General features: G+C 37.1%; 1 protein-coding gene and 1 long non-coding RNA gene across 3 annotated transcripts in view; one reads left to right on the top strand and one right to left on the bottom strand.

The window, feature by feature from the left end:
- Positions 1-27,972, bottom strand: part of TNKS (tankyrase) — a 210,998-nt gene that overhangs the window by 132,495 nt on the left and 50,531 nt on the right. For both annotated transcript variants that reach the window (XM_040643270.1, XM_040643271.1), the window contains exon 3: positions 4,760-4,855. In XM_040643270.1, coding sequence (XP_040499204.1) covers positions 4,760-4,855 — 96 coding nt within the window. The remainder of the gene's footprint in view (positions 1-4,759; positions 4,856-27,972) is intronic.
- The window catches only part of LOC121105647, a 156,263-nt gene that overhangs the window by 101,981 nt on the left and 26,310 nt on the right, over positions 1-27,972 (top strand). The window lies entirely within an intron of this gene.

Below are 27,972 nucleotides of genomic sequence, written 5' to 3'. Positions count from 1 at the left end.
TCATTCCATGTATTTGTACAAGTCCTGGGCACAATGAAGTGAGCAAGGGGCACAATGAAGTGAGCAAGACACACAACAGTCCAAATCCTTGTAAAGCTTTCATTCTATTGGGGCAAACAAACAAGAACAGAAAAATAATGCAATTTCAGATATCAGTACATCCACAAAGAAAATAAAGAAAGCTAATGGGATTGAGGACAAAAAGACTTCTCTGAGGAGTAAACATTTGAGCTGAGATTGGACTTGAACTACGTGAAGTTCTGGCGCAGTGTTCCAGGACAGTGAACAGCATGTGTTAGTCCAGACACGGACAAGGGCTTCATCTGGTGGAAGAAGGGCAAGGAGCCAGCTATAGCTGAAGCAAAGATCATGGGAGAACATAATGGAAGACGAGATCAGAGACAGGCAAGGCAGGGGCCAGATATGCTATAAGGTAATGTTATGGCTAAAGAGTCTGGACTTTACTTAAGGGTAATTGACAATATAGTAAAGAATTTTCTAATCATAGGGCTGATCTAGGCTTTAGGAAGACCACTCCAGCTACAGTGAAAAGTGAGTGAAGAGTAAGTGGAGACAGAGAGACTTGCTATGAGGTTACTGATGTCATGAAAGAAAGACGATGAAGGCACATACAAAGGCTAAAGCAGTGAAGCTGGTAAGACACGGCTGGACTGGAGATTTGAAAAGACAGTAGATCTGAATTACTGACAGGGTGAATGCACAGTGTGAAAAAAAAAGAAAGGAATCGTAAATTTTGGCTTGAGCAAAACCTTGCAGTCAAACCTATCTGGGCAGGGTCTAGTTCACTGAAGTCCTCACTGATCATGCTGAAGATTCTGGTTCATCTGAAAAGCAGTAGGAAGCAGTGGAGTAGGGGGGAAAAAAAAAAGTAGGAAAAAAAAAAAAAGAAGTAGGATTCCAGATATATTTTGTTGATTTAACATGCCACACTCAACAGGCACGTGCCAGGCCCCTCCACGTTGCCTTAGCCTGAGTCACAGCTGAGTCCTTCTGGAAAGACTGGGAGCCAGTCCATCAATCACAGGTTAGGACTTCCTCAGAAGTGCAATGAATCCAGGTTAAAGCTTATTCTTGGGACACCTTGGTGCAAATACATCCTTCTTCCCTATTTCCCTACCCCTAAACCTGCTAGGAAATTGCTGGGACCAATTATCTCAGCAACCTTGTGACCATCTAAACTCACCCACTTTACATCCCTGTCATCTCTGGTTCTGCCGATGATAAACACTCCTTTGGTCATGTATCCTCTCCCAAACTCTCAGCTTCAATCTGTTGTTACCCCTTCTCCTGACTCAACTTCCCACTGTGCCCTGCAGAATCTTCCTTACAGGATTAACAAACACTCCGACATCCCTACCCTCTTCAATGAACATTTTCTGTATCAACCAACTTTAATTTAAAGGAGGCTCTCCCCATATAATACCACATGCAATGCAGCCCTCTAAAAAGGAAGCTCTTTATTCTCCAAATCCTCCAATACTTCAATCAGGAATGAAGAGATATAGCATATCTATGGATGCTAAGACTGAATATGATAAAGAAGCACAGTTCCAATGGAACTGATAAAATGACTCGAAATTCACAAGGAAGCGTAAGAATGAAAACAACCTACCTAAAAGGTAAACCCTACAGGATTAGCTCAAAAAACTAAAATAGATCCACAGAAGGGTATTAGAAAGTCATTATAAATTCATGTTGCAGAAGAATACTTAATGCTTTCTGAGAATATCCATGGACCTAAATATTTTTTTAAAAATTATTATTAAGCAGTATGCAATATATAAGATTGGTTTGAATAAACAGAAAGAAGAGTGTGGGGTATGTGTGCTCAGAAAAAAAAATGGTTATAAGTAAAATATACCTAAATGTTCTTTCTTTCTAGGTAGTAGAATTAAGAATGATTTTTTCCTTTTTTGTACTTTTTCTATTTTCCTTAATTTTCACAATGAATGTATTTCTTATAATTAGGGGGAGAAAGGCCAAAATAAATTTTTAAAAATCCAGATTCATAACACACCCACACTGCTCTTAAATAAAATTTACATAGGCTATTTTAGACTTTTCATATGCTTATTTCCTAAAAACAAAAACAAACAAAAAACCACCTCCAAGTCCTTTAGTTGACTGCCTAGAACTTCAGAGTAGCTAGCAAAAACCAAAAAGCCCTCAAGATTTCTTCTAAGCATGTCATTCGCTTAGCACAATAATTCAACTAAGAGTTTGATGACTCTCTCCAATTAATTATTCTCTTTAATACCTAAGTGCACTATCCAAAGCAAATGGCTCTTGCAGGGGGTCCTTAACATAAAACTAAAGGTATGTGGTTGTTTAATACAGCTTTATAAAAATCCATGCATTCTTTATGCAGAAGGGGTTATTAGTCATTTACATATTTCACAATTCCCTGTAAAAGAGATTTTCACTTTGTTAATTTCCTTTAAGGAATATACATATACACCTATATACAGTTTTGGCTAATGCACAAAAGTAATAACATAAAAGATATTACAGAGTTATCTTCAGCAACTAAATTCCTAAAGAGGAAAAATATTAAGAATAGAAAGTTTACTCCCAAGGTAAGTACTAGTACTACAACTGCATCCGGCATAAAAATAATGACATTTCACCCAAAATTATCTCTAATAACTCTAAATTAAGGCATTCCTTTCAAAAGACTCTTTTTATCAATGCTTTATTGTTTTAATTTAGCTTTGGAAATATTTCCTCCATAATTTCATTCGAAAGAACTGCACAGAAGAGAACCTGCATGGCAGAGAAACATTTTCGAATGTTTTTCCCTTAAGTGTTAATTCACTATATTATATAACATGAATGTGTAAATATCACTAGCTTATATTTTCCACAAAATTAACTACTATTACTAGAATGTTTTTCTTTTAAATCATATCTGAAAAGTTGTATGTCATTTCCAAAAAAGTAAATACGAAAAGCACGATTAACGAATTCAGTATTATGACTAAGAAGAGTTAGGATCTTCCATCTAAGCTACGTACAGCGTAAGATGCTTTTCCAATCAAGTTTAACAGATATGGTATCTGTCTTCCAGGAATCTAGTCTCCATGAGTTATTACGCCAAAGCTCTTTTGCAAACTAACAGTAACTGATATAATCCCCCCAGAAATCGTTTCAAATTAGGAGATGGCTTCTTGCTGTTAATAATTCATATTTAAACTTTGTCTTTGGAAAAACTGAAGGTGGATCTAAAAACAGTGTCGCATGAAATGAATCTAACAACCGGACAGGGAAAGGTTCTGAGGGATGAAGAGAAGGAAAGGTCAGAGGGAGGACACTCAGATATAGAGACGGTCTTGGTCAGCATTTCTAATGCACCTCTGTTACTACGAACGAACGCTCTTTCTCCTTTGGTCAGAGACCACTCCAAGGCTGCTACTATTGCCCACTGCTTGGTTAAAAAAGGAGAGGGAAAGGCTGCAGAACCTAAGGAGGCCTGAAGCTACATATTTTAATTTCATTATTTAAAAGTGTATAATTATATTTAAATGTCCTCTTATCTACACTGGCTCAAAATAGCTTTGTTCCTCTAGTGGGTGTTATCTTGATTCAGCAAGCAAATCACTTAACCAATTCACTTAACCAAATCACTTAATTAATTGAGAAAAGTCACTTTACTTTAGCAGAGATTATCTTAATTTTAACATGGTGGGACGTTGTCTTTCTATGTAGAGTAATTAAGCAAAATTCCAGATTATTTTCAAAGCTTTCTATATATAAACACTTTCCATTCACCTCAGAATCTTTGATAAAAATGCACAGCATGTACTCTAAACTTAAAAGTGAACGTAAGATTTATTTTCTTCAAACACGGGCGAATTTCAAAGGACGGTAAAAGTCATTTACTTTCACACAACCTAAAGCAATACTGTTAGCACTGCAGTGACAAAGAGGCTCCAAATTACAAAGGTCAGTTAAGTAAAAGAAGGCAAAGGCAGCAGAACTCAGATGCTAAGAATAAAAACAAAAATAGATCCAATGCAGCATTCTGAGAATGAAGATCAATGAAAATAGTTGCTCGGTATCATAGCACTTATAGCAGTATTTTCTATATTGTTATGAGACAGCCTTTCTATTCTAGCACTTCCTCTTTGCTGGCTCTTGACATTTGCCTTAATAAAAACCAATACTTAAGCCCCAAATTTTCATGATCTGAAATGAAAAGGTAACACGTTGCTTCATCTACAAAGTACTTAGCTCCCACGGGCAAAGTGAGAAGACAGGGTAAAAATACAAACAGAAGGGCAAGGGAGGACCAGCATCATATTTTATTTAACTATTGCCCTGAGTAATAAGGCAGCAGGTTGTCTTTCCAATCAAAACTACTTTTATAAAGTAATACAAATGCCCTTGTTTGCTCAATGGTGAAGGTCTTCAAAAGAAATCAACTGAAAAGATGAGATACAGGAATATTATGATCTAAACCATAAAAAAGGACTAAAAGATGAGTGAATAATGTATGTTATCATCTAATGCTGTAATTCTCAGAAATTCTAAGAGTAAACGGTCTTACTGCTTATGCTTATGATAGCATAGAAATTAATGAGACAGTTAATAAGGCAAATCAATAATAAAGTAGAGATAATGGCATACATATTTGTTGAGCTTCACCAGCAGGAAAATAAAATGCAGCGCATAATAATTTTATAAAATCAAACTAGTAGTTCCATAGAGAAAATAATCTGGTAGCTGGCTGTTTGCTTACCTGTGAGGACAGCTTTTGCTGAAGAGTCGGCCAGGTCCAGGGCGGATTTCCCATCCGTGTTCCGAATGTTTGGATCAGCTCCGTGCTGCAGCAGCACTGTGCAGGGAAAGCAGAAACAATATCTCACCTCAGGGATACAAAGATTATTTCCTGGTAAGTGTCGCCTCGGCATGGTGTAGGCATAAACATACATTGCACAATTTTTTCTCTTTCAAGAAAGAAAAAAAAAAAGAAGCAAGCAAGCAACAGAAAGGTGGAAAAAAAGCACTGCAGCAAAGGATCCTCTCTAGAGTAAAGCAAAGTTGGCAACTTGTGGTACAGTATTATCACATGACTTAACATCATAAACACGAAACTAGAAAAATCTTGCAATAGACAGTTTGGGTTTGCCTCCTTCGGGCAGCAGGATGGGAAGCTGTGTGCTCACGGCCTCACACCGTGAAATCCGCTAGCCGTGAACCTCCCTATCTTTACTACCGCTGTGGCTGCTTGTTGCTGCTGCTTTACTGCTGAATTTCCTCACGCTTCCTCTCCTCAGAAGAGTTGTAATACTGTGCAAGCCTTTTAGCAGCTCACTGCTTACATATGAAACTCACCATAACACACTGGCTTGCTTCCAAGAAGTTTAGCAGGCATGGTAATGCATGCAACTCTGGTCCCCTGCAGGCAAGCTGCAAAAAAGAACTGCCTTCCACAATAATTCTTCCCATGAAAAATGTTTAGGACCAGAAAATCACTACACACACATGCTAAGGAATGAATGTTGCACACGCTATAGTCGGTAGAAAGTGGCTACAGAGAATTTTCAGACATGGAGGCTCCCAAGACAGAAGCACTGTTTAACTAAAATCCAGATGTAGTAATTTATTAATCCAAAACATTTCTCAACCACATCTGGTATGTGAGTGTATGGAGGTGTGTGTGGGGGGGGTGCTGCTGTAACACTGCCCAACCAATGGTTAAGCTAATAAATACATTAAAAACTCGTCCAAACATGCAAGGTTCAATTCCAAGTTATTCTAATAATTCAAATAGTTAGAATTTTGTGTACTCCTGAGGAGAACAATAGCTGTTACCATTTACCACTATCCTACAACATAAATTGAAAACAAAGCAGAAATTTAAATTCAAATAAGTGGTTAAAGACATGTTATATAATGTCTAAAAACACCTGAGCCGCTACTGTTGATGAGTCCCAAATTTTCCTTCATTGACAGTTACAAGCTAAAGCACCTACATTCCTTTGGAATATTTGGAAGGCAATCCTCATATATTACTAAGTAATAAGTCCTGCTGTTTATAAAGCTCTTCCCCTTCGTCTAATCCATAAGTCATCTAGTCAATAGCTTTATTATAATGTACAAAGGAACAGCCTTATCTAGAATTAAGACACGGCTGCTAGAACAGTGTATGTCAGCACCTCTTGCATTAAATCTTGGCTACTTTCAGATTTGGGATAGTAAAAACTAGCCGTGGCTGAGAGATTTTGCCAAGCCTTTCTGTATTATTTCAACCTTGAATGTAAGCAATCATAATTATTTTCCAGATGTTTGCAAACTGACTCAAGAGGAAGTAGAATAAAATAGCAAGTATCACAATATCGAACTGTAGTTACTTGTTCATCATCGTGAATAAGCTCTCATGGCAACAGTTTTTTGTTTTGTTTTGTTTTGTTTCATTTCAAGAAGAAATCCCAACCTGAAGGTTTGGTGTGTAAAGGGTCTTTATCATGAAGCCAACTCATGTATCAAATGTAAAGCTGACAGCTATCGCTTTATCTTTACTTAGTTGCTGACTGATCACATGCAAAGGGCAGGAAAACAAAGAAGTAACAGCTACCATGAAATGCAGAGATTTTTACTGCATGCAAGGAGAACTTCAGAACCTGCTTTAAACAAGTAAAGCAGTATGTTAATTTAACAAGACCTGACAATGATATGATGGGAGCTTTTATTTTGCAGCTTTTGAGGTAGAGGCAAAAAACTGAAAGCCTTACTGTTCCCCCAAAAGTCATCTAAAACCTCAATCTTTTTTGTTGTAGCTAGGATTTTACCTATTATCTCTGTTACTTTACAAGAGAAATCTGCCATTACAGTTCAGCTGCAGTTTTGCTTTATTTTGGGTGACATTTAAAGGGTAATCTTTTTACTAGAAATACCTGTTTTCTAAAGATTTTGAGTCCCATGTATTTCTTCCATCAGACCTGAATGCACAGAAACATCAGTGCTGAGTAATGCAGCAACAGAGGAAAAGTTGAATTTTCTAAACCAGATGCCGGTAACAAAATCCACATTAGAAAATATTCAACCATTTTTAATTAATTGGATAGCAGCTAATTAAAAAAACAAAACTCAGTAGAGTTAAGAGTTTGGGGGGCAATAAAGGGATCTATAACTAGAAGAAAGCTAACCTTCTCGGACTTGTATAAAAGGGCAGTGCTGGGAAGATTACATTAGAACAGAGTGGCATGCAAAAGCGCTAAGCACCAAGCCTGATATTACACAGCAGCTAATGATAATATTTAAAGCGCATTGGTAAATGTAGACCTTGTTTACACTCTCAACTCTACCACTAACTACTAATTCAATGCTCTGTCCTAGAGCCAACTCTTTAGATCTTTACAGATAGTAAATATGTAAGACTCTAGAACATATGGTCTCTGTCCAAACTACTCATCCAGGCCTCAACCTCATCCTTACAGAGGAAAAGTAGCCACAGACAATATTTAAAAGAATGTGTGTGGCTGTGTTCCAATAAAATTTTATTTATGGACAGTGAAGTATGAATTTTATACAATTTTCATGTCTCACAAAATACTAGTATTGTGATTTTTAAAAAATCATTTACAAATGTAAAAACAATTCTTAGCTTACAAATCATACAAAAAGCAAGGGGTGAACTGTATTTGGCCCATAGGTCATAGTTTCCCAACTCCAACCTTGGGCAGTGATATACTATGGACTATTCTAGTTCCAGAACTCTTTGCAATCCACCTACATTGAAATAAGCACGGAAATTAAGAGGAAACATTTAGAATTGTGTATGTTATTTTAAAATTATTTTTTCTAGCATTTCATTTTTATTATACTTTACAAAATTATTGGCCTGCCATGTACTGGAGAGGAAGAAAACTGGTCCTCTACCACATACAGTTTAGGAAGCAATGAATCAGGGCACATGTAAAATTCTCTGGGCCAGACTTCCACATGTACAAAGTGAAGGAGCTGGACTAGGCAGATGATTTCTAGATATCTAAGGTAGTTGACAGCCAAAGATGATCTGAAATCTTAATTAAAGAAAAAAAAAAGTTACTTCAAGTAGAACATTTTCCTTCCCCACCCTGTAATCAAAATTTAAAGAATTATTTTTTATGCACCCTAACACTTTAACAGTAAAACTCGAAGTTGAGCCCATAATCAATGGAAGTTGTGGGGGACATACTAAAATGTCCCAAGCTTCTCCCAAGCAATTCCTCCAATCGAATTGCTGTTTCACACTATTCTCCATGGGAATCTGTTTCCCTATTTCCTAACACCAGAAGAACAGCACATACATCAGGCAAAGGTAACAACAATGGCTTTCAAGAATGTCAGTCTACACTTGAACTGGTGACATGTACAACTCTCAATTCTGGCTGCTTCAAATTTTGCTTTCAAAGTTCTGAGCTACCAAATAGTAATAAAATGTGACTTCTGATATATAATGCAATTAGAAATCCATCTTGTAACATCAATATACACTGACAAGACAGTAATATGAAACAGATTCTACTTTAAAAGTAGCACTAATGTCTGAAGCAAAGTTCCCAAAATATACAAACAATATACAGAGTGAAGTTTGAAAGAAAAACAAGGAAACTAAAATCTGAGTAACATTCAGTACATAAATTCAAGACTACTGTGGTCATTCAAAATCTCCTTATACTATCTTTACCCAATTAGGACATCATCAAATCTGGAATCCCAAATGACTTAACTGTATCCAATTGTTCAACTGATTTATCTCAAATCCATTTATCTCCTTTAGGAGATAAATTCAGTTTAGGAGTTTAGGAGGACGGAGAAAATATAGCAGCTGGCATAACAACAGATAGTTAAAACTAAGGTAGGATTACAATATTCAAAATGTCATTCTCAAAAGAGCTTATGGCAAGAAGGACATGTGATTTTCCTTTCTAGTGCAAGCATTCAGCTACAATGAGCCAGATTCATGTCTTTACCCTGTGACCAGCAAACACAGTAGAGACTAAAGTTGTTTCATTCCTCAAAACTATTAAATTTAAGTGTTCATATCATTTTAATTCTTCCAAATAAAAAGAAAATATTTCTACATGTATGCAAAGCCTATCAAATTCCTAGAAAAATTAAAAGTGCTACTATGATAAATTATATTTATTTTTTGATAAATTATATTTAATTATAGGTATTATTAATTTATTTAAAAAGATAAAATAAATAGGAAAAATATGAATTTTCCAAGCTAAAAATGTAGCGAAACTTTTAGGTAAATTATCAAAAAGCGTTTAGTATAATTCTCACTTATAAAAGGTAGAAACCTTCTATTAAAATATTGTAAATGCTTTGTTATGTGAATTTTAGAGTTACATTAACGGTCTAAAACGGTGTTCCTCACAACGCACACTCAATTTTTTTTTTAAAAGATTTTATTTATTTATTTGACAGAGAGAGAGAGGCAGCAAGAGAGGGAACACAAGCAGGGGGAGTGAGAGAAGGAGAAGCAGGCTTCCCACTGAGCAGGGAGCCCTATGCGGGGCTTGATCCCAGAACGCTGGGATCATGACCAGAGCCGAAGGCAGATGCTTAATGACTGAGCCACCCAGGCGCCTCTGAACACGCAATTTTTAAAGAAGTTACGTTTATGTTAAAATGTGTTTCGTAGTCCTCTTGCTCTTTAGGAGTACAGAGATATTCATTTGACTGAGCTTCCAAAATCGAATCACACAAAAGACTAAATGCATTAGATTTTTTAGCAAATAAAACCTAATTTTAGAGCAAAATATCAAGGGACGAAATTTTAACTAGTTATAATCTTCAATGTATAGGACCCTCACCAACACACATGCTTGTAAAAGACATTTTTTCTAAGTGATATACATGACATATTCTGTGGTTGATACATATTCAGACTGCCTCTCCCATAGAAACATGTACAATATTATAATTGCATAATACTAGTATTATACCACTATAATGCTGTACATATTTATATGCTGTACGTATTATTTGAAAGCCATGTATCTTTTCCTTCAGCATACACTTTACTTACTATGGCATAAAAGTAAACTGTATTTTATTTTAAAAAATCATCAAGAGTTGATTTATCATTAAGAGTAAACATGAAAATTCAAGTAACATGAATATGAATATATATATATAGCATGATCTTATATAGTAGTATGGCTTACTGGATTAGAACTTACATGACACAATTTCCTGTTTTCAGTATTGGCTGAACAATCCTTAGGCTGTAAATAATGAACAGAACTAGATTCGAAACAAAAATTTAACTTCTTAAAATCGTCTAAGAGCTAATGAGATAAAGAATTATTAGTCCAAAACTAAGGAGCAAATGGGAATCCAGAGGATAAACGTGTATGGAAACTGCCTTTGTTCTGAAACCAATTACTAGTACAGAAAAGTATAAGCTGTCCTTTCAATGTCTCATAGGGCAAAGGGAAGAGCAATCATTGCTGGGCCCCCCAAGTCAAGATCCTAACAAAGACTGTCCACACAAAAAGGGCTATATTCTCAGGACGACGATAAAGTGATGTGAACTCACCCTAATTACAGAACCATATATCTGGTTGGAAAAACTAGGTGACCAAACTATCTGAAGCCTTGAATTTGATTCTAAGGTGGTCCCCGATTGGCTTTAACATCAGAGTATCTGGCAAACATATACATCCTCTCAGGGGAAGGTACCTTCAAATGGAAAAAGTTAGCCCTATAAATAAATTTATAGTAAAATGCCCAGCACAGAGCCAACATAAACAGGCACAGAGGTAATCTAAAATGCAGAAACAACAACTAACATCAATACACAACACAAAAAACAGACCCATAAAAACTTCAGATACCAGAAAAGAATTACCAGATACAATATAAAAAGAACTATGTTTATCGTGTTTAATGAAATAAAAGACAAGCTGAAATATCTAAGTTAGATGAAACTATAAGAACTGATAAGGCAAATCTGTAAAACAACCAAAAAGAACCTCTAGAAATAAAAATACAATTAAATGAAATTAAAAATGAAGGCTTCAATTTCCAGCCAAGATGGAGCAACAGTAGCAGACTAGCCCACTCTTCCTAATGTAAATAATTACGAAACTGGACAAAATATATGAAGCAACTAATTGAAGGCAATGGTCAACAGTTGTGCTAAACTGTGATCTTTGAAAGAAAAGGAAACTCAAAAGGTGGGTACCATAATCACTCAACTCTCCCCGAGACAATTTGGCAACCACCTGCATACAACTAGAATCAGAGCAGAACATGATGGTCATGCTGAGCTAAGACAAGAGATCTGAATTCAGAGCAGATAAACTGGTTGGAATCTGCAGGATGGGAAACTGGGGAGGAGGGACTATACAGAGAGCAGAGCTCAGACGTCTTTGTAGAGGTCCCCTGTTGATAACAAGGCTGTGGGCTGGCCTGTATAGTTTGTGTAAGACAAGACCATCTGAGGCTTAACAGGTAGCAGCTGCTATTGGGTTGAGTACATAACAGAGTCAGTTGAGGTCAGAAAGTACTGGGGAGAAAGTAGTGCTGAGAGAAAGGGGAAGTTTGGCCTTAAGAAAGTATAGAGATCCTAAAAACACCTCCTCAACACAGTTGGTGTAGAGCTGAGAAAACAAAAGGCCATCTTAGTTATGAATAAGCATCACACCCTAGAGCAGAGAGCTGGGGTCTAAAATGTCACCAATTTCCTTGTTTCACTATTATTAATAACATTTGCACTGACAGTGCAAAAGTAACAAAACTGCTGGTACCTTAGTACAAAGCAAGGCAGTGGCACCAAACTATACTAGTGACCACTGCATTCTTCACTACCATGCAATTGCCTTAAAAGAAAAAAAAAGCAGTTTCATTTTAGAATGTCCTTAATGACAGTAAAAATTATTAATTTTTAAAATCTTGACCCTTAGATACACATCTTTTTAATGTTCTCAGTGAAGAACTGGAATGTGCATAAAGGACCTCTGCCTATCAAAGGAACAAGAGTTGTCTCAGTGAAAGGACTTGTGTGATTACTGAGCTTGCAAGCTGAACTAGCCACTTTTTGTCATGATGCATCATTTTTAATTAAAAGATATGAATAGAAATACTATGGTCATTTAGACTTGGGTATCTGGCAGGCATTTTTAAGATGTCAATGATAAAATTCAAGCGTTCAAGCAAAAATTAGAATTTTGTAAAATTTTTTATCTACTTGTATGAACTTGAACTTACTATAAACACTTACACTTTTTTGCTGACACTGATATAACAAATGTAATTTTTTGATATACTATTTAAAATGTGTCAACATTTTGGAGTTTCTGTCTCATTGAGTGAATCAATATTTTCAAAGTGAACAATGGAAACTGTTACAAAATCATGTTTGGGTACAAATTCTTTCAAAGTGAAACACAGACTAATGTACTGTGATGTTACAGAACACAAGAAGTTTTCTGTTACGGCTTGTTTCCTTACTGCAATTACCCATTTAGAAACTACCACTTGCAATATTTGGATTGGGATATCAAAGAAGAATATTCACAATTATTTGAAAATGTTATTAAATACATTTCCCTCTTCCAACTAAAATCTGAATCTACTTCATCAGAACGTAACTGTACACAGAGGAAGATATGAGGATCCAGCTGACTCTTATTAAGCCAGATAATAAAGATAATTTGCATTAATGCCAGTATTTTTACTTTCTGTAGTTTTGATTACTAATGTTATATATGACCCTTATAAACGAAATCTCTTCAGAATGCAAAAAGACCAAAATATTTGAAAACTGCCCTAGAGAAAGCCCTAGTCTAGACACACCTTAATGAATTCTAAAACCAAACCTCAACAAGATCTGCAGAGGAGATAGTACGAACATTGAGTCCCACCATGATAAAGATTTTAGGAAACACCTTGGGCTTCCCACAGAAATGCACTAATAAAGCATAAACTCAAGTATGCAGAAGTTCAGGGTGACTTGCCAGCAACCAAACTCTCTGCTAAAACAAGAATAAAAATTTTTCAGAGCAAGATAATGAAAATAACATTGCAGCCTCTATAATATCTACTACTGGATTAAAAAAATTATTAGACATATAAAGAAAAAGGCAAATGTGATCCACAATCAAGAATTTAAAAAAACAGTCAAAAGAAACCATATCCAAGATAGTCTAGATGGTGAACTTAGCAGACAAAGACTCTAAAGCAAAGTTATAAATGAGTTCAAAGAATTAAAGGAAAATATGATATGAAAAAGTAAACAGAGAGAGATACTCTTAAGAACCAAGTTGGAAATTCTAGACTTGAAAAGTTAAAGGAATCATGTTACCCAATCAAGATTTATTATAAAGCTACAGTAATTATGACAGTGAATTATTGGGATAAAAACATATTTAGATCAACAGAAAAGAAAACAGACCAACACATGTATGGTCAATTGATTTTTCTATAGAGAAGGCAAGGTAATACAATGATGGAAAAATAATCTTTTGAACAAATTATGCTGGAACAACTGCTATCTACATAGACAAGAAAAAGAAAAACACAAAGTTTAACTCTTACCTCACAGGATACAAATTAACTCCAAATGAGACATATACTTAAATATAAAAGTTAAAATAATAAAATCTATAGGACAAAACATGGAAGAAAATATTCATGACCTGAGACAGAAAGATTTTTTAAGATAAAAAGGGCCTAAACCATAAAAAAATATTAATCAATCGTACTGCATCAAAATTAAGATTTTCTGCTTTTCAAACGACACAATTATGAACATGAAAAAGAAAGCCACAGGTTAAGATGGCGGAGGAGTAGGAGACACCGTTTTCAGCCCGGAACCAGCCTGAGACACAGGAAGACGCATCTGGATCTCTACAAATGAACATCTCCAGCGCTGAGTATTGAGGTACGATGCGGGGAGCCATGAAACCGTGCCCAGATATCGGAAGATAAATGGAAGGGGGGGGGAGCGCTATGTTTGGGCGCGGAGCGTAGCCACTTGCACGGGAGAGCGGGCGGGGCTCACGGTCGGCACCCGCAAAACAGCAGACTGAGACTGTGAGCCGGGTGCGCGCCACCAGGCATCTCGCGAACCCCGGAATCCCGGTGCGCCACTGGATCCAGACTGAGACCGGGAGATCCGGGAGCGTCGCGGGCGGCTGGCGGCTGGCGGCGTTAGAAACACAAAGGACAGAGACGCGCCGGGCCTGGAAGTGAGGGCAGGGACGCCGGGTGTGGGGCGCACATCCCGGGACGCTGCAGGGTTGAGCAGCACCAACAGAAACAGAGTTAAAGTGGCCAGAACATTAGTAGAGAAAAGGAAGCAGCAGCACCAACAGAAACAGAGTTAAAGTGGCCAGAACATTAGTAGAGAACGGGCCGCAATCCTTCTGTTCCGTGACAGAGGCTGAAATTTGGCCGCTGCTGCTCTGACTCTCAGAAGAGGCACAGCAAACCGCCAGGGAAAGCCGCCAGAGAACAAAAGCCTGGAAATACCGGCTCAGAGAGTGCCCATCCCCATCCTCCCTCGCAGGGGACACGGAGACTCTACCCAAACAGGGTTGCCTGAGTATTGGCGCGGCAGGCCCCTCCCCCAGAACACAGAAGGCAGGCTGAAAAATCAAGAAGCCCACAACCCGGGCGCCTGGGTGGCGCAGTCATTGAGCGCCTGCCTTCGGCTTAGGGCGTGATCCCGGCGTTCCGGAAAGGAGTCCCTCATCGGGCTCCTCCGCTGGGAGCCTGCTTCTTCCTCTCCCACTCCCCTGCTTCTGTTCCCTCTCTCGCTGGTTGGCTGCCACATAAATAAATAAATAAAATCTTTAAAGAAGAAGCCCACATCCCTAAGATCCCTATAAAACAAGGGGCACGGCCTGGGACCCAGTCAATAATTTGGGCTCTGGAAACCCCGCAACCTCTCTTCATCAGAATGACAAGAAGGAGAAGCCCCCCCCAGCAAAGAAAAGACAGTGATTCTGTGGCCTCTGCCACAGAAATAATGGATATGGATGTAACCAAATTATCAGAAATGGAATTCAGAGTAACGATGGTCAAAATGATGAGTAGAATTGAAAAAACTATTAACGAAAAGGTTACTGAGAATATAGAATCCCTAAGTACAGAAATGAGAGCGAATCTGACAGAAATTAAAAATTCTATGAGCCAAATGCAGGCAAAACTAGAGGCTCTGACGGCCAGGGTCGCAGAAGCAGAGGAACGGGTTAGTGAATTGGAGGATGGGTTAATAGAGGAAAAAATGAAAATAGAAGATGGTCTTAAAAAAATCCACGCCCACGAATGTAGGTTACGGGAGATTACTGACTCAATGAAACGATCCAATGTTAGAATCATCGGCATCCCCGAGGGGGTGGAGAAAAACAGAGGTCTAGAAGAGATATTTGAACAAATTGTAGCTGAAAACTTCCCTAATCTAGCAAGGGAAACAAACATTCGTGTCCAAGAGGCAGAGAGGACCCCTCCCAAGCTCAACCACGACAAACCTACGCCACGTCACGTCATAGTGCAATTCGCAAATATTAGATGCAAGGATACAGTATTGAAAGCGGCCAGGGCAAAGAAATTTCTCACGTACCAAGGCAAAAGCATCAGAATTACGTCAGACCTGTCTACACAGACCTGGAATGAGAGAAAGGGTTGGGGGAGCATATTTAAAGCTCTTTCAGAGAAAAACATGCAGCCAAGGATCCTTTATCCAGCAAGGCTGTCATTCAGAATTGATGGAGAAATAAAGACATTTCAGAATCGCCAGTCACTAACCAATTTTGTAACCACGAAACCAGCCCTACAGGAGATATTACGGGGGGTTCTATAAAAGTAAAAAGGCCCCAAGAGTGATACAGAACAGAAAGTCACAGCCAATACAAACAAAGACTTTACTGGCAACATGGCAACATTAAAATCATATCTCTCAGTAATCAGTCTTAATGTAAATGGTTTGAACCATCCCATAAAACGCCACAGGGTTGCAGATTGGATAAAAAGAAATGACCCATCCATTTGCTGTCTACAAGAGACTCATTTCGAACCCAAAGATGCATTCAGACTGAGAGTAAGGGGATGGAGTACCATCTTTCACGCAAATGGACCTCAAAAGAAAGCTGGGGTAGCAATTCTCATATCAGATAAATTGGATTTTAAACTACAGACTATAGTTAGAGATGCAGAAGGGCACTATATTATTCTTAAGGGAAGTATTCAACAAGTGGATATGACAATTATAAATATATATGCCCCCAACAGGGGAGCAGCAAGATACACAAGCCAACTCTTAACCAGAATAAAGAGACATATAAATAAAAATACATTAATAGTAGGGGACCTCAACACTCCACTCTCAGAAATAGACAGAACACCCTGGCAAAAACTAAGCAAAGAATCAAAGGCTTTGAATGCCATACTCGACGAGTTGGACCTCATAGATATATATAGAACACTACACCCCAGAACCAAAGAATACTCATTCTATTCTAATGCCCATGGAACATTCTCAAGAATAGACCATGTTCTGGGACACAAAACAGGTCTCAACCGATACCAAAAGATTGAAATTATCCCCTGCATATTCTCAGACCACAACGCTCTGAAATTGGAACTCAACCACAAGGAAAAATTTGGAAGAAACTCAAACACTTGGAGACTAAGAACCATCCTGCTCAGGAATGACTCGATAAACCAGGAAATCAAAAATCAAATTAAACAATTTATGGAGACCAATGAGAATGAAAATACAACAGTCCAAAACCTATGGGATACTGCAAAGGCAGTCCTAAGGGGGAAATACATAGCCATCCAAGCCTCACTCAAAAGAATAGAAAAATCTAAAATGCAGTTTTTATATTCTCACCTCAAGAAGCTGGAACAGCAACAGAGGGACAGGCCTAATCCACGCACGAGGAAGCAGTTGACCAAAATTAGAGCTGAAATCAATCAAGCAGAAACCAGAAGTACAGTAGAGCAGATCAACAGGACTAGAAGCTGGTTCTTTGAGAGAATCAATAAAATTGACAGACCACTGGCAAGACTTATCCAAAAGAAAAGAGAAAGGACCCAGATTATTAAAATTATGAATGAAAAAGGAGAGGTCACGACGAACACCATTGAAATTGGAAGGATTATTAGAAATTTTTATCAACAGCTATATGCCAATAAACTAAGCAATCTGGAAGAGATGGAATCCTTCCTGGAAACCTATAAACTACCAAGATTGAAACCGGAAGAAATTGATTCCTTAAACAGGCCAATTAATTATGAAGAAATTGAGTCAGTGATAAACAACCTTCCAAATAACAAAACTCCAGGCCCGGACGGTTTTCCTGGGGAATTCTACCAAACATTCAAAGAAGAAATAATACCTATTCTCCTAAAGCTATTTCAAAAAATAGAAACAGAAGGAAAGCTACCAAACTCATTCTATGAGGCCAATATTACCTTGATCCCCAAACCAGGCAAAGACCCCCTCAAAAAGGAGAATTACAGACCGATTTCCCTAATGAATATGGACGCCAAAATCCTCAACAAGATACTTGCTAATAGAATCCAACAGTACATTAAAAGGATTATCCATCACGATCAAGTGGGATTCATACCTGGGATGCAAGCGTGGTTCAATATTCGCAAATCAATCAGCGTGATACATCATATCAACAAGAAAAGACTCAGGAACCATATGATCCTCTCAATCGATGCCGAAAAAGCATTTGACAAAATACAGCATCCTTTCCTGATTAAAACCCTTCAGAGTGTAGGAATAGAAGGTACATTTCTCAATCTCATAAAAGCCATCTATGAAAAGCCTACTGCAAATATTATTCTCAATGGGGAAAAGCTGGAAGCCTTTCCCTTAAGATCAGGAACTCGACAAGGATGCCCACTCTCGCCACTATTATTCAACATAGTACTAGAAGTCCTTGCAACAGCAATCAGACGACAAAAAGGGATCAAAGGTATTCAAATTGGCAAAGAAGAAGTCAAAATGTCTCTCTTTGCAGATGACATGATACTCTATATGGAAAACCCAAAAGAAGCCACTCCCAAACTATTAGAAGTTATAGAGCAATTCAGTAACGTGGCGGGATACAAAATCAATGCTCAGAAATCAGTTGCATTTCTATACACGAATAACGAGACCGAAGAAAGAGAAATTAGGGAATCCATCCCATTTACAATAGCACCAAAAACCATACGTTACCTTGGAATTAACTTAACCAGAGACGTAAAGGACCTATATTCTAGAAACTATAAATCACTCTTGAAAGACATTGAGGAAGACATAAAAAGATGGAAAGATATTCCATGCTCATGGATTGGAAGAATTAACATAGTTAAAATGTCCATGCTACCCAGAGCAATCTACACTTTCAATGCTATCCCGATCAAAATACCGAGGACATTTTTCAAAGAACTGGAACAAATAGTCCTTAAATTTGTATGGAAACAGAAAAGGCCCCGAATCTCCAAGGAACTGTTGAAAAGGAAAAACAAAGCTGGGGGCATCACAATGCCGGATTTCGAGCTGTACTACAAAGCTGTGATCACAAAGACAGCATGGTACTGGCACAAAAACAGACACATAGACCAATGGAACAGAATAGAGAGCCCAGAAATGGACCCTCGGCTCTTTGGGCAACTAATATTTGATAAAGCAGGAAAAAACATCCGGTGGGAAAAAGACAGTCTCTTCAATAAATGGTGCTGGGAAAATTGGACAGCTACATGCAAAAGAATGAAACTTGACCACTCTCTCACACCATACACAAAAATAAACTCCAAATGGATGAAAGACCTCGATGTGAGACAGGAATCCATCAAAATTCTAGAGGAGAACATAGGCAGCAACCTCTACGACATCGGCCAAAGCAACCTTTTTCATGACACATCCCCAAAGGCAAGAGAAACAAAAGATAAAATGAATTTATGGGACTTCATCAAGATTAAAAGTTTCTGCACAGCCAAGGAAACAGTCAGAAAAACTAAGAGGCAGCCCACGGAATGGGAGAATATATTTGCAAATGACACTACAGATAAAGGACTGGTATCCAAGATCTACAAAGAACTTCTCAAACTCAATACACGAGAAACAAATAAACAAATCAAAAAATGGGCAGAAGATATGAACAGACACTTTTCCAATGAAGACATACAAATGGCTAACAGACACATGAAAAAATGTTCAAAATCATTAGCCATCAAGGAAATTCAAATCAAAACCACACTGAGATACCACCTTACGCCAGTTAGAATGGCAAAAATAGACAAGGCAAGAAACAACAATTGTTGGAGAGGATGTGGAGAAAGGGGATCCCTCCTACATTGTTGGTGGGAATGCAAGTTGGTACAGCCACTCTGGAAAACAGTGTGGAGGTCCCTTAAAAAGTTAAAAATTGAGCTACCCTATGATCCAGCCATTGCACTACTGGGTGTTTACCCCAAAGATACAGACGTAGTGAAGAGAAGGGCCATATGCACCCCAATGTTCATAGCAGCAATGTCCACAATAGCTAAATTGTGGAAGGAGCCGAGATGCCCTTCAACAGATGACTGGATTAAGAAGTTGTGGTCCATATATACAATGGAATATTACTCAGCTATCAGAAAGAACGAATTCTCAACATTTGCTACAACATGGACAGCACTGGAGGAGATAATGCTAAGTGAAATAAGTCAAGCAGAGAAAGACAACTATCATATGATTTCTCTCATCTATGGAACATAAGAACTAGGATGATCGGTAGGGGAAGAAAGGGATAAAGAAAGGGGGGGTAATCAGAAGGGGGAATGAAACATGAGAGACTATGGACTATGAGAAACAAACTGAGGACTTCAGAGGGGAGGGGGGGGGGGGAATGGGATAGACCGGTGATGGGTAGTAAGGAGGGCACGTATTGCATGGTGCACTGGGTGTTATACACAACTAATGAATCATCGAGCCTTACATCGGAAACCGGGGATGTACTGTATGGTGACTAACATAATATAATAAAAAATCATTTAAAAAAAAAAAAAAAAGAAAGAAAGAAAAAGAAAGCCACAGACTAGAATAAAATAAAATATTTGCAACAAATACATGTGATAAAGAACTCAGATCCAAATTATATAATGCTGAGACTGTAGAAATGACTCTGAAGTAAAATAATCAAGAAATAGCTTTCTATTGTGTAAAAGTCCAAGTTTTTACTCATACCTGTTTAAGTCTTTGTCTTTCATACAGAAGTCACCAAAGAATCAGAATTCTGTCAACATATGGGACTAGCATACTTGTGATACATTACTTAATTTCACCTGCCTTTTTGTGTCTAATTAGATGCCTACTTATTACTTTTTTCCATGTACCTCACTGGAAAAAAATAAGACTGCATTTCTTTTTTTTTAAATTTCAAAAAGCCAAATTCTCTGTAAGTCTGTTTCACTTACTAATGGCAAAACATCCTAATTAACAAGTTGAAGAACACAGCTGTGGTTAAGAGACGGCCCTCTCAGAGCTAGAAGGCAGGAGTTAGAATCCCGGTTCTGGCCCCTCCCAGTTCTGGGGCCCTAGGACATGATTTCACCTCTCTGCTCTTCTGTTTTCTCATCTGTTTAAAAAGAGAGAGAGAGAGAGAGAGAGAGAGAGAGAAACAGTACCCAGCACACGGGGGGATTAGGAGGACAAAAAGATAACAAAAAGAATAAATATTTGAGGAGTCCTTAGAACAGTGCCCAGCATATAGTAGGCATGTGCATAAGGCAAACGAGATTAGGAGGTACAAACCTGCAGTGATAAAATAAATAAGTCACGAGGATGTAAAGTACAGTGTGGGGTAGATTCTCGATAATATCATAATAACTTTGGTGACAGATGGTACTAGACATACCATGGGGATCACTATAATGTATACCTGAGACATGAGAAAATATTTACTCACTCAGAAAAGTAATCCAAGTAAATAAAAATTTACTGAATTCACACAGAAGAGAAATCTTTATGATCAAATTTTGGCATGAAATTTTATAATAATAAAAGAATCCTCCACTTAGATTTTGTTCCCATTGTCAAATTTACCTATAAACATAGACAATCAAGAATTTTTTAAAAGGCCCATTTCATCTAGAGTAACCTAGAAACAGATTATTCTGTATATATATATATATATATATAGTAGATTTTTAGAGCCAGATCAATGACATAATTTTTTGCAATAGAATTAAACCAGGCCATGATACATCTGTGAAATCAGCATTATCTGCTTACACAAGCCACAATTTAAGATAAAGCAGGCCCTGGAATAAATATAAGAAAGATTATAATAAAGGATATCTCCTTCTACCTGGAAACCCCAGAGAGTCAAGTCTAAAAGAAAGTACTGTCCAGGAGTCAGACAAACCTGGGTTTTAGAATACTGCTCTGTCCTTTGCAATTGTCTGACCTTACGCAAGTTACTTCACCTCTGTCAATCTCAATTTCCTCTTTCATACAACACCACCTTCCTCAGAGAACTGCTTTTATAATTAAGTGAGACAATACATATAAACCTAGCTTGGCTCTTGGCATATAATAGGGACTCAACAAACACCCTGTCCCTTCAATCAGGATCTTTTCATTTGCCTTTCAAAAACAGAATCATGTACACAGGAAGTACTAAAAATGTATCTGTTGGACTGAAATAAAGGCAAGAGGGTAACAGCCCCAGGAACAATGAATTCATTTGTGCCAAGTCAATTATTGTTTTATGTTTCCTTTTATTTATGGGGAGATTCCTTATTCAAAAACTTGACTAGACTCAGCTAAACGAAACACCAGTAAGGAATAAAGCAGATAACTTCAGTCTAATTATGCAAGCTTATAACAGGATCACAGAATTTTTACAGTTCTAAGGGACAATGACCACATGCAAAAGGTGCTCCCCAATTCATCTCTGGGAGAGAAGGGCAGACCTTACCTACCTTTTTGAAACCTTCCCTAAATTGTCACCCTCATCTCCCCTCTCTCAAAGCCTCAAGGACTTAGTATTCCAGGCAAACTCCCCATTAGTATAAAACATTAAGGCCAATTAAAACTAGTTTTAGTACCACTAGATACAAGGTTTAAAGCAACACATTTAAAAACATTTTTCACAAGGAACATAAGCTTGAACCCATACCGTAACATTCTGACTCTGCTTTGGGTGATGGGCATTAAAGAGCGCACATGATCTAATGAGCCCTGGGTGTTACACGCAACTAACGAATCATTGAACACTACATCAAAAACTAATGATGTACTTACTATATGCCGGCTAACTGAACTTAATATAAATAAATAAACAAACAAATAAATAAAATATTGTTTTTAAAGAAATTATATGACTACTATTATTTTCCTGTACCTCTGAGAATTGATTCAATAGACTGAACTTCAATGTACTGTTGTACTTTCAATCTGACAGAGACAAAGAATGTAACTCTTTAAGTTTTCATTCTTTGGGAAATACACCAAATAATTTTTTTAAGCTGACTTTTGTTTTTCTATTGGATTTGATAAATTATCCTATTAGCAATATTCTTTCTTCTTCTCTGTTTTTTGCTCTAGTGTTTATTCCCATGGCTTATTTTATAACTGGAAGTGTGTACCTCTTAATCCCCTTCACCTGTTTTACCCACACACCTCTCAACCAATATTACAATATTTTTAATAATAGTATTTAATCACACTTTTACACCCCACCTCAGCTCCTTTCCCCAAGGTTGAAGAAGAACAACTGATTTCATGTCTTATTAAACCATAATTCAAGTTTAAGAAATTATACAGGCTATGAAACAAAGGACATAAACTAATTCACATTGATGGTAACAAAGAACAGCATATGGTAACTGCCACTCAGTCCATCATTAAGCTTTTACTGAGTGTCAGAATACAAAACCCACCTCTGAGAACACCTTACCGTTGCCATCTGAGGGAAAAGAGAATGGACGGGAACAAGCATTTACTGAGGCTCTACCTGCTTTATTATTTCGCTTAACTTCCATTAACAACCCAATGCAATATGCAGGATACTCACTTTATAAATGAGAGACTGAGGCTCATAGCAACTAAATTACTTGTGCAAGATGACAGTTTTTAAGCAGTAAAGCAGAATTCATACCTAATACTAAAGCCAGGCATTTAATTTCTACCTTATCATCGTACACAAGCACAAGGAAAGATCACCCCAGAACTGTAATTCAAGCTTTCTTCTTCTTAGGTGACTTCTGAAAGGCACATCTATATATTTGTCCTAAATACCTTACCTACTACTTCCATGACCAACGACCTCTTTCTCATCCCATCAAACAATTCCCCTGTGGGAATGCATGAAACCAAGACTCAGAAATAACATCCACGACAGCTTGGGTTCCATTTTAGGAGACCCACTAGAATACTTTCTTCTCTTGTTCCCTCAATCCTCATGCTCAAGCATATTCTTTCTAAAGATCAACACTCAAAACTATGTCCCAAAATAGACACAGTAAATAAAAGGCAAAATAAAATATATGCCCTCTATCTCCAACCATGATTACTTGTACCACACACAGCTAATTTAGAAATTTTCAGGCTTGACACAAAATAAACATATATTTGGATACCCTGTGGGATTTTTCTTAAGATTTTATTTATCCATTTAGAGAGAGAGAGCTCATGTGTACAAGTGGGGGAGGGGCAGAGAGAGAGGGAAAGAGAGAATCTTAAGCAGACTCCACATTGAGTGCTGAGCCCAACATGGAGCTGGATCTCACCACCCTGAACTCATGACCTGAGCTGAAATCAAGAGTCCGACACTTAACAGACTGAGCCACCCAAGCGGTCCATCCCTACGGGATTTCTTAATGGCCTATTTGTAACTCATATCTAAGGGCAAAATATGAAACAGCTCACAGTAAGTTTTACCTACTTAATCCTGGATTCTGTTTATGGATGAAAAGTCTAACACCCCTCCATTTTATTTTATTTTATTTTATTTTATTTTATTTTATTTTATTTTATTTTATTTTTTTAAAGATTTCATTTATTTATTTATTTGACAGAGATAGAGACAGCCAGCGAGAGAGGGAACACAAGCAGGGGGAGTAGGAGAGGAAGAAGCAGGCTCATAGCAGAGGAGCCTGATGTGGGGCTTGATCCCAGACCGCCGGGATCACACCCTGAGCCGAAGACAGACGCTTAACTGCTGTGCCACCCAGGCGCGCCAACACCCCTCCATTTTAAAAAGAAAATTAACAGATTCCAATAATTTAAGAACTAAAACAAGAGTACCTAACATTTTAAAGCCTGAAACTGCAATTATTACACTTAATTTTCTCTGTAGTTTGGTCAGCCGAGAATGAGGAGTGGAAAGGACTCTGTAAGTCTTTCTTTCCCATCTGGACCTGCTTCTGCAATCTCAGTTACCACAGAACTATACAAAGCAAGGCCACAGCTTTAATATGCACATGTTTCAGATAATACGATAACCATGTAAAGGGAGAACTGATTACACGAACCATCTGCCTCAAATACCATTTTCATACAACCACAAACTTAAGCCATTCATCATCTCACTGAAATCCAGACTGTTTTGGATCACCATGGTTAATCTAAAAGCAAATGCAAATGTATAATTAATTCCTTTAACTGGCAGACTTGAGTCATGCAAATCCTTGCATCACTTCAAAACAAGCATGGGGGCTTTTTTTGCTGTTCTTGGTTTTTGACCTTTTTCCCCCTAATTTAAACATTTCTTTAGGCCTTAGGAAAATGAAGGCATTCACTCTGGAATTTCTAATAAAATGCAATGAACAAATATAAAACTCTGTATATAAATATATAAATATAAATACATATATATATTTATATACTTACCACCATTAACCAGAATGCCTACCAAAGTAGTCCCAAATTTATCAGGTAAATGCATAAATATTCTAACTTTCTTGAAAGCAGTTGAACCTAAGTGGGCAAGTTATCAAGACAACAGTGTTCAGTGTCGGTGGGGACTTTTTCAGAAGGGAAAAATTACTATCATTCTTGGCTCCTCTTCTCCTTTTTAAGGATATAAGTGTGGAATTTTGCCAACTTTTACTTTTTATGAAAATGCTATATTGAGACTTGTTTAAAAGATCCCAATTCAGTTTTTATACAGAAAACTGATGTTAAAAATGCCTATGGGAGGTATTCTGGCAGAAAAAGGGAAAAGAGACAATCATGAAACAAAAGCAAGCGAATCATATTCTCAAGGGCTTCACTGAATTTTCAATGAATTTCTGCAAAGAGTAAGGAATATGTGGGAAATGACTTTCCTTAACCTAGCTCATTTATGAATGACATATAAATACATAATGTGACAGACTAAATCAAGAGCCCTAGTGGAGATCTTCAGCAGCTACAATTTCTTTGGTTCTTATTAAGAAGTTGTGGCTTTCCAGGAATTTATGCTAACGTAATTAAGGCTTACACATATATTAATGAAATGGATATTCTCCATAGTACTATTTATAAAACAAAAGTGAAAAATCAGAAATATTATAAATGGTCTAATATGGGTGAGTGATTTAAAAATAATGGTTATTTTCATATAATTCTTGACAGCCATTAAAAATGATATTAGATAAAATCTAATTTTATTGAATTCATTGATAATGAAAATATTGATAATGAAATATATTCACAACACAAAGTGAAAAAATAAAAAAATGGTATGCATGGAATGATCCCATTTTTATTATAAAAAGGACTATATACACAGGTACAGTGGGTCTAACAATATTGTTCAATAAAATTCCTACAGTAATGGAAATTGCTATAATCTGCACACTCTGATATGAAAACCAATAGTCATATATGGTTATTAAGCACTTGAAATGTGACTAGTGCAACTGAGGAACTAACTTTTTGATTTGTTAAATTTTAGCTAATTTTCATTTAATGGCTACCAAATTGGGCAGAAAACAAGGTGTGACCGTTGTTACGGGTATACTTTCTAACTCTCCTTTAATGAACACCTATTACTTCTAATAATACTCTTTAAGACAGAACCACAAAAGTTGTTAATTTTGAGATACTATGTTTAAAATAACAGGAGGCAAGAATGTCCCCAAGGCAATCCAACACTGATCCCACGCTTCCCACGCCCACCCCGAATGCATGCCATTCCAAGTTCCAGGGCTTCTGACCTCATCAAAGGACAGGTAACCATGGAAGTGATCCCGTAAAACTCCATTCACAATAGAGCTTATACAAGGAAAGTAAATATCTCTTTCTAGACAGCACATAATATAAAATGGAGTTACCTTGATTATGAGAGGGATATTACTTTAGGAGTGAGTTACAATAACAAAAACTTGGTTTTAGTTTTAGTAAATAAATTATCTTGAGATTTTGTTTTTGGGTTTTTTTAAATAAGGCTAGGTAAAGAATACTACTTTAAATCTGCTAAATATTATATGATCTAAAAAGCTAAACTAAAAATAAAGAAGAATTTATTTGGCAAATTTAAAGATTGAAATTAATTTTTTATGCTTAAATTATATTCTCAAATAAATCCCACTAAGCAGAGAGAACTTTCAGTTCTCAATCAAGAAAACATTTCTATTATAACAACTTTATATCAGCTCAACAGACTGTGGGAAAGTAACAACTTTCTGCTTTCTTCACTGAGAAAATGGTACATAATGTGAATCATCTGCCTCATGCATAAGACATAAATACTAGTGAAATTAATTTGGTTAAGTACTTTGAGCTGCTTCAAGGGAAAGCACTTTATTATGTATCACCCATCCACAGCAATTTTTGGTACATCTGCCATCATCACCTTTTTCTTTCTTCTCCCCTCCTACCTCAATTCCTCAGTTCCTGACAGCAGCAATTCAAAGATTTAATTCGCAAGTAGCAACAAAAACTGTCTAACTGCCCATTCTTTATAGAAAATCCACTATAACCAGACGTCAATGCATGACTGGAATCAATACTCAACGACCTCTCCTAATGAAGAACAGCAATTTAACAAATGACAGATAATCTAAACATAATTTATACCTGAACACAAAACGTGTTTTGTATTTCTACATGAATATGGGAATGCTGGACATACCGCAAATTCACCTAACTTTAAAATAAAAACACTTCAAAATAGCACCTAATCAAGAAGTGGAAAATTACTTGCCTTCCTTATCCCCATTAACACAGACTTAACGTAAAAAAGGCCAGATAGAATCATGCCATCTTCTTACAAACTGCTTTGTCATTCTGCACACATTTCTTGAGTATATAATTAGTACCAGTGATAGGCGATAAGAATACAAGAATGAGTAAGATTATTGTTAGTTCCTTTCTACAGAGAACTAACAATCTATCAAGCAAGGAGAACCCAGTAAGATCTAAGTGGCATACTACAGAAGCCTATGACAAAGCACTACCATATTTGGAGCATACTCAAATTCACACCTTATCTGATTCAGTTTAAGAGACTCTCCCCTGGTCCTACAGTTGCATTACAAAGCAATTTTAATTTAATAATTGTGTTTATGACCCTGGTCTATTTGGAGAACAGCTCCAAGATCTTTTTCTCCATAATGGCATTCAGACAAGTCATTCTTCTTAAATGATCATTTCTTTATTGTTTATCTTTACTCTGAATTCAATTTCATAAACAGTGTTTTCAGTCCGGCTAATCTAGGTTACGTTGCAGTAACAAAGCGCTCCAGAATCTCATAGGCTTAGCAAAGTAAGTGCATTTCTTACTCACACAAGTTGAGAAAGTGACAGCAGGGGAGTTTCCTTACTGACAGACCTAGGCTGAAGAGAGCTCTATGTTAAAATGTGATACCTACATAACCAAGGTAGAGAAAAACAAAACATGGTAAACTGCTCTGGTTCTTAACACTTCTGCTCAGAGGTTATATATTTTGCTCCCACTCACATTTTGTTGGGAGGATAAAGAAGGAAAGTAAATATATTCAGTGGACAGAGGACTGTTTACTTCTAGATGC

The sequence above is a fragment of the Ursus maritimus genome, unplaced genomic scaffold, assembly GCF_017311325.1.
Source record: "Ursus maritimus isolate PB19 unplaced genomic scaffold, ASM1731132v1 scaffold_28, whole genome shotgun sequence".
Classification (NCBI taxonomy): domain Eukaryota; kingdom Metazoa; phylum Chordata; class Mammalia; order Carnivora; family Ursidae; genus Ursus; species Ursus maritimus.
This window is presented reverse-complemented; position numbering and strand designations above follow the sequence as displayed.